The sequence below is a fragment of the Chrysochloris asiatica genome, unplaced genomic scaffold, assembly GCF_000296735.1.
Source record: "Chrysochloris asiatica unplaced genomic scaffold, ChrAsi1.0 scaffold00068, whole genome shotgun sequence".
Classification (NCBI taxonomy): Eukaryota; Metazoa; Chordata; class Mammalia; order Afrosoricida; family Chrysochloridae; genus Chrysochloris; species Chrysochloris asiatica.
The window spans coordinates 9,911,502-9,920,442 of NW_006408586.1; the positions used below are offsets into that span (position 1 = coordinate 9,911,502).

Genomic DNA, 8,941 nt, shown 5'->3' on the forward strand with positions numbered 1-8,941 from the left:
TTCTGACTCATAAAGACCCAGTAGAGTTTCTGAGGCTGTAAATCTTTACAGAAAGCCTATCTTTCTCCCAAGGAGTGACTGCTAGATTCAAACTGCTGATCTTGCTGTTGGCAGCCCAACTCACAATCCACTAGTTAACCAGGACTCCTATATTGGCTATTCTTTTTCTAAAATCGGTGAGGTATTTTGTTTGTTACACATAATTATACAACTTGAATAACATTAAAAATAACCCATTATGAAATATTATGTTTGGTATTGACACCATAGGATAAGCACTGTACCACAAGTTCTGTTTGAACCGCAAGGTCGGCAGTTCAAAATCACCAACCATTCCTCAGAAATTGATACAGGGTGGGTATGAGTGAAAACTGACGGGAGGACACTTAACAACAACACAGCATAAATGTTAACCCATACTGGGAGCATACTTAAGAAATTAATTCACAATGGAAACATTTGTAAATGTATCATATTTAAGAGTCATTGTGGTTTATTTTTACATGTAAGCATTAATGCAGTTTTCTAATTTTTCATTTTTATTAATTGTTTAAATATATAGTTATTCTATCAGAAACAAGTAAAACTTTATTGAATATTAACCTATACTTGTAAACAACACAACAGCTTGAAAGACCACCAAAACTTTTGATGATTTTACTTTCCCTCAGTCATTTTTATTCTTTCTGAATTACTTTGTTTTTATACTCATTCCACCTATAATGGAAATCAAGTCATATTTTTGTTAATATTTTGGGTTTGCTTTACAACCATTTGATATAATTCCCTATAGCAGCAACAGGTACAAAAAATAATTATTTTTTTTTAACTATGTTGGTATCTTTGTGCTTTCTTTCAGTCAATCTTCTGGATTCAAAAACAATTCAAGGGGAGCTGGGCTGGATCTCTTACCCATCTCATGGGGTGAGTTCACTAAAGTATTGAAAGGGAACATGAAGCTTTCTAATTCATTTTTGAGGGGCCTTGAAGGAATTATTAGTATGTTTTCCACAGAGATCTCCTGTAAACTTCTGGTGAAAGTTTTGTTTATAACTTTGTTCAATATATAGAATAAGAATACCTACTATTTCTTTCCAATTGTACTTTTTAAGAATTTAGAAATATTTTTCTTATGAGTTTATCAATTGTTTGGATAGATTGATTAAATGATCTACTTGACATCTAAATTTTTGCATGTGTGATCATTATAGGTAATGTGAAAGGACTTTGTAAATTTCAAGTTCTAGAAAATGTGTATTTGGAGATGGTGTTGCAGCATTAGTTCAGTCCCGGTGACTGTTACAGAAGGCAATGAGATTAGAATATGTTTTCAAATGTATAAATAGGCAAGACCTTAAGTTCTTGATTTAAAATGTCTGAAACCTGTCTAGATTAGTTTGAAACTGGGAATTTTGTTTTAAAAAAACAAAACAAAACAAAAAACTGATGCTACCTTCATATGTTAAACTTTTATATTACTTAAGTAGTTTGTACCCATATACAGATTGCTAAAACAATTTATGGCTTTTGGTGCATTGAATGTTTATGACGAGCCTTGTGCTTGAGAAAATTCTACTCTTTTCTTCTCCAAAGGAAGAGGGCCATACATTTTAGAAGCTTTTTTTCTCTACAAAATTGTAAAAGAAAAGTTGAAACATATCTTTTTTGTTTCCAACTATGGCCTGTGGAAAGTGCAAAGTACTATTTCGAAATATGTGTCATTGGGACAAATTTGTGCATGTTTTTTCCTTGTATCCTAGCCTGCTTTTTAGAGAGGTTACAATTACTTCCATTCCATACTAGCATTCAATCTTTAGAGTTTTGTGCCTAAGCATAATAATTTTTAAGGTAGTACTAACTTCTTCTTTATCAAGGGATGTTTTACATCAGGGATACTTCATCTATCTGTCATCTTTGTATCTGCTTCTCTTCCTGGTACACCTTAACATTGACAAAATGCCAAAATATATCACCTAATCAAGCCATTGTTTGTTACTTTGGAGGAGAGAATATGAAGTAAGCCAAGATTTGGTTTTCCCATAGACATAAAAGGAACAAAATGGTTAGGATAAAAACATAGCCCCAGTACTTATAAAGAGTGAAATAGAAATTCAGAATTGTGCTGGGAAACTAATTTAAAACTACTACCCCAAAGTCAAACCTAATCTTAATTTTAAATTTAGAAATTTGAGTTTTCTTTTATTCTACCATAATATACCATAGACACTTGCTGTTTGGGGATTAAGAAAATTAAAAATCATAATAACTTTTACTAATGAATATTTATATGTTTGTTTTTTAAATGGCAACAAAAATAAATTTTATAATAAAGCAGTAGTGTACCTTATGTTTTTCTTTAAAAAGGCTATAGAGATACCATATTTGTCAAATATAGAGAATATTTAGGGAAATGAATTCATTTTACAGTGTTAAATAATCTCAGGTTTAGTGATGAAAGAAAACTGAAACTGCTATATCTGGAGAAATGAAGGGAGGGGGAATCGTGTACTAACACTTTGGTACACAAAGTGTGATGTAAAGACCAGCAGCATCAGCAATAACTAGGAGACTTACAAATGCAGACTGTCTCAGACATAGTAACATGGTCCCTGGGTGATTCAAAAGCACATTAAATTTGAAAGGCAATATTTTGTATTGGAGTCTTGTAGGATGAGTTTTCAAACATGTTTTTGGAAAATAAACCTCAAGGTTAGTGTTTTAAGCCCACTAGCTGCTCTTTAGAAACCCTACACAGAGTCACTATGAGTTGGAACTGACTCAACAGTACTTAACAATAACAACCACCACCTTCTGCATAACTCGTCTTTTGACATTTACCATTTCTAGCCCAATAGCCCACCTCTTTTGTGCCTAGAAATCTCATAACTTTCTCAGTCAACAGTTTTCAGTTTTTTATTGATTGCTGTTGCCTCAGAGAACCTCCCTCTGGCACTTTGGTCTTCTCTTCACTATTTTCTGTTGATCTTTTTGCAGCTGTGACTTTCCCGCTTCTGATGCATAAAATAGCCTAAAACAGCTGGTGAAGCACTCTAAGTTTACCATTAAGAGCTGTTGGGAGAAAAAAGAAAATCTCCTCTTTAGACGATGATACTTGTAAGACCTTAAAAATATCAAAGTGAAATAAAATGAGAGAGAAAAAAGAAAAGAAAATCAATTATGTATAAGATTGTTCTGTAGTGTTTCTTTCATTTAATTTTCCCTTTCTGCTTTATGTTAACCATACATTCATAAGAATAGTATAATAGTGGTAGATTAATATTCACTCTCTCTTTTTTTCCGATAACATTTTTGGGTGAAAGTACTGCAGAGAAAACTTAAGTTTGAGATGTGACACTATTGCTTATCAATTCAATTTAGATTAATTGATTTCTACTGTCTAATATTACTTTGTTTTCAGTGTAACAAGGTATGAAATAGTTTAATTTTGTGTTTGTTTTGTATTTAAAGGAGATAGATTGTGACATCTTTGTCACAAAATTCTCCATGAAAAATGACATATAATAGCTAGAAACAACTTTGAACTTGTTACTGTTTCAATTCATTAACCTTAATAAATAGCTGTACATCTGTTTGGAGGTTAACTAAAAATGAAATTAAACTTCAGTAGAAACAAATTTAAATTATCATGTCCAGCCATCTTGAAAATTCTACTCTGATTTAGGTTCTCAATAGGGGATGGGGATTTTCAAAGGATTTCAAGGCATTGTTGATTGTTTCAGCTGGATGAAGGGTCAGTACTATTGGCATCAGATGGGGAAGCCAGGAGTATGGATCCAAAACAAAATGTCATTAGTTGATATACCTTAACTCAGGAAACTTAACAAAAGGGTCTGTGGGTCATTAGAGAGATCCTGCAGCTTCTTCCCTAATTTCCAAAACTATATGTGAGTTCTGGTAGCGTAGTGGTTATGAATCGGGCTGCAAACCTTAAGGTCAGCGGTTCGAAACTACCAGCTGCTCTGCGGGAGAAAGATGAGGCTTTCTACTCCCGTAAGGATTTACACCCTTGGAAACCCTGTACAGGGTCGCTATGGGTCGGAACCGACTTGACAGCACTTAACAACAACAACAACAACATATGTGGCACTATAGGATAAGCATTGGGCTAAGAACCACAAGGTTGGAAGTTCAAATCCACCAGATGCTCCTCAGAAAGCCTATACAAGGTCACTATGAATTGGACTTGATGGCACTTAACAACAACAACAGGTCCAGAAGAAGAATATATTCCAAATGAGAGATATACATTTTAAAAATAAAGAAATGAACTCTAAATTTAAACTAATCCTTTGTGGAATTAATGTATCATTTCAACAATATGAAATTGAAGTATTTGTGGTAAAATAACCAATAAGGGCTCACTCCATTTATTGGTTTTCAATTTCCCGCCAAGAGATATTCATTCATAAAACTTTACAACTTACTTGTTTACTTTTCTTAAGAAGACTATTAACGTATCTATTTTTAAGTGGTGTTTCAAGGCTTAGAGGAATCCTGGTGAAAAGTATGGTACTCTGCTATGAGGCCTATGACAAATTCTCCAAACACATATTTGGAAGGGAATTTAATGAAACTTTGGTTTTCACTATATGAAGCACATTAAATTAATACTCAAATTGGTAAGCTACAATTGCCTAGGGGGTTGTGAACACCAATTCATTTTTCAGGGAAATAATTTTATTGGATGTGGATATTTTTTGAAGCCATGGGAGATAAATGAGGCTGTCTGCTCCCATGAAGATTTACAGTCTTAGGAACCCTAAGGAGACGTTCTAGTCTGTCCTATAAGGTGTATATGAGTTGAAATCTACTCAATGGCTGTGTTTATTTACTTAAATCAAATAGACAATCACCTTTTCTGATCTTTAAACTATGAAATTTAATATTTGATTCCTGAGCTTTTTTTATGTACAGATATTTCAGGAAATAATATGGAAAATTTAATATTTATTGATTAACAGGATAATCAGTATATATAAAAACCTGTATATATTGTTGGATTGTACTCTAGAAAGGCAAACTTTTAGTTACACGTGAGTGTTGTTGTTGTTAATTGCTGTTGAGTCAGTTCTGATTCATAGCAATGCTATAAAAGGTTTCTGAGGAGTGACTGATGGGTTTGAACTACCAGTCATATGGTTAGCAGTTCATTGCTTATCTTACAGTGCCACACCAGAACTCCAGAAGAATTGACAAGTATAGTGCTTGGTATAGTGACCCTGTCTAGGGTTTCCAAGGAGTAGCTGATGGGTTTGAACCACCAATCTAGTGGTTTGCCTTCCAGTGTTTATTCTACAGCATCACACCAAGAGATACTAAAATTGATTGATTGATTTATGATGTCCATTTACCAAATAAACTTTCCTAGTCTGTGGATCAATATATAGGAAGGGAACAGAACTGAAATCTACATAAATTTCCCTTAGGATGGTCTCAGTATACTGATTAAGTAGTACAAAGAAACATGAGCCAAGACAGACTCACTGAATTAAAGAAACACCATCCAGAAAACAAGAAGGATAAAAGAGAGGAGTTTGGAAAAGCACAGTCTGAAAGGAGTGACTCAGGTATACTTTTGGATGACAGAAAGAGGTCTCAAAATCAGTCAGTGTGAACCTATTTAATATCTGCCTCCTTTTCCTCATCAATTCCATTTTTTAAAAGTTCCCAAACTTTCCCTAGATATTTATTAACACTGTAACAGTGATAATGTATTTAAATAAAAGCATGTTTTTTGAAAATATAAACTCTTGCCTATACAATATCTATCATTTGGTTTTTCCTTGAAGGTGGAACATTGACATTTTTCAGGTTTTCAACCTCTTATGTGTTTCTACAAAATAATACTTCTGCTAACCCACAGGATAAATGTTGATGCGTCTGAGAGCTAATTACAGTATCCCAAAACTTTAGCCAGTGATGAGATTAGGCAAAAGCAAGTAAAGCCCATGAGAGTGCAATAGGATTCCAGTGAATTGTAGGCAAGGTTTCATTCTGATGGAGATGGGGAAAGTCCCACTATTTTCTGCCTCTGGGCATGCCATCTGAAAGCCCAGGTTCTGGAAGAGTGGCACTCCCTGACTGCAATAGAGCAAAGCTATGTGAGTGTCAAAAAGAAAAACCAGCCTGAGATGCTGATATCAATGAACCACTGAAATAACCAATTTTGACTTAGCTTTGCCTCACAAGTGATTTTATCCTGAAATAATACATTTTCCTTATTGAAGCTACTCTTCATTAATATTCCTCATTATTTTCACATTAAAAGTACTCAGAACATAATGTTCTATATTCTGAGAATATGGCAATGCATAATTTCTCAGGTTTTCTTTTTTTAGTACCTTAATATGATGTCAAATAAAGTAGGCAGAGTAATAAGGACATTTTTAGAATTAGAATACCTGCATTTCAATTATAGTACTACTCCTTATTGACTGTATAGTCTGATACAAGACAATCATCTTTTAAATCATTTGTCCTTACTTTCAAACATCACAGCACAATTGAGCATTTGAGATATATCTATATATCCTTTAAATTGATTATATGTTCATATATATATATATATATGGTAGCGTAGTGTTTATGAATCGGGCTGCTAACCTGAAGGTCAGCAGTTCGAAACTACCAGCGGTTCCACAGTAGAAAGATGAGGCATTCTGCTCCCGTAAAGATTTACAGCTTTGGAAACCCTGTATCACTATGAGTCGGAATCGACTCCACGGTACTTAACAACAACATATATATATATATATATATATATATATACACACACACACACGTACATAGCCACCACTTGTCTACCAGTTTATTGTATTGTGATGTTGTGCCTGCTGCTGTAATTCAGGAGCTATGCTATCATTATTTCAAATACCAGCAGGGTCACCTATGGTGGACAGAGTCCAGTGGAACTTCCAGACTTAGACAGCTAAGAAGGAAAAAAACAGTCTACGTTTTTTGCCACTGAGGATATTATAAATGCCAGTCAAGTATTGCCTCTTAGGTTATGGTGCTAGAAGAATTGCCTCTCAGGTTGGAAGGCACTCAAAATATGACTGGGAGAAAGCTACCTCCTCAAAGTAGAGTCCACCTTAATGATATGCACAGAGCAAAACTTTCTAGATCTTCATTTGCTGATACGGCGCTATTCAAAAATAAGAAGCAACTGCAAATCCATTAATGATTACAATGTGGAATTTACAAATCAACACCCATGGAAGTAACAGTCAGAAAATCAAAAGACACATTACACTGGGAAAATCTGCTGTAAAAGACCTATTTAAAGTGTTAAAAGGCAAAGATGCCACTTTGAAGACTATAATGTGCCTGACCCAAAACATGATATTTTTTGTTACGTTTTATCATATGAAAGCTGGACAGTGAATAAAAATAACAAAGAAGGATTGATGTCTTTAAATTATGATGTTGGTGAAGAATATTGAAAATACCATAGACTTTCAGAAGAATAAACAAATCTGTGTTGGAGGAAGTACAACCAGAATCCTCTTCAAAAGTGAGAATGACTAATTTCATATACTTTGGACATGTTACTAGAAGGACCAGTTCCTGAAGAAGAATACCATACTTGGCAAAAAAAGAGGGAGACCCTCAACAAAATGGATGGATGCAGTGGCAGCAACAATGGGCTCAAATACAACAATTGTGAAGATGGTACAGTATTGTGCAGTGTTTCAATCTGTTGTGCATGGAGTACCTATGAATTGGTGCCTAACAAAACAACTATATATTATGAGGAGACTTTAAACAGGTCATGGAACAGTAGAATGAAAAGATCAAAGAAATTTTCCATAGACTTTGAACAACTGTTGTGTGTGTGTGTGTGTAGGTATCATGCATGGGTGTAAGAGCTATACAAATACAAGTAAGCTATGAGGTTCTCTCTAATTCTTTTGATAAAGTTATGAATATGTTTTGAATCTAAGTCTGCTCTTGATATCTTGGATTTGGATGTGGTGATGGTGTGCTGTGGAGTCGGTTCTGACTCATAGCGACCCTGTACAGGGTTTCCGAGGCTGTAAATCTTTATGGAAGCAGAAAGCCTCATCTTTCTCCCGTAAAACCGCTGGTAGTTTCGAACTGCTGACCGTGAGGTTAACATCCTACTCGTAACAACTACGCTACCAGAGCTCCTTGGATTTGGAGGTTGTTGTTGTTGTTAAGTGCCGTTGAGTTGATTCCGCTCCATAGTGACACTGTATAGGTTTCCAAGGAGTAGCTGGTGAGCTTGAACCACTGATCTTGAAGTTCAAACGACTTTGCAGTCTGACGCATTAGCCCACAGTGCCACACCAGGACTCCTGGATTTGGCTGTTGTTGTTGTTGTTATGTGCCGTCGAGTCCTGGATTTGGCTGTAGGAGAAGGAAAATTGATTGTGTTGCCTGAAGTGTCAGAAAACACTCCTCATTTGGAAACCCAAAAGATTGCCTTTACCATCACATGACTATCAGTCCATCAAATCTGTGCAGATTAAAGTTTGTATATAATCTTAACACTATATTTTGAATGGAATGAATCAGAATACAATAATTGAATGTCTAATTTGCTTATTTACAATTTTTAAGTGATCAGAATTTCCTCTCCATAAACAGATTTTAGGGCAAATTTTGCTTCTTTTGGGATGCCCTCTTGACTCCTCTATGTAATACCCTTCTACCACCTAAATAGCACTTTTCACCATACTAAGTAGCACTTCTATAGTTCTTCCCTGTGTGCCTGTGAATTGCAAGTTAAAAGAAAACTAGCGACATAGCCACAGAGGACTAGAGTGGAGAGTGAAGCGTCCAGCTGATAAGAAGAGAGGGCATATGCATAAGAACACCCACACTTACAGATAATACCCCCTTATCCTGGCTTCAGTGACTGGATGATCAGAGCTCAACCAGAAGTAAAAAGAAGAGG

General features: G+C 35.1%; 1 protein-coding gene across 1 annotated transcript in view; it reads left to right on the plus strand.

The window, feature by feature from the left end:
- The window catches only part of EPHA3 (EPH receptor A3), a 542,876-nt gene that overhangs the window by 29,795 nt on the left and 504,140 nt on the right, over window positions 1-8,941 (plus strand). Inside the window, exon 2 of the mRNA XM_006864655.1 lies at window positions 860-924. Within this exon, the coding sequence (XP_006864717.1) occupies window positions 860-924 (65 nt within the window). The remainder of the gene's footprint in view (window positions 1-859; window positions 925-8,941) is intronic.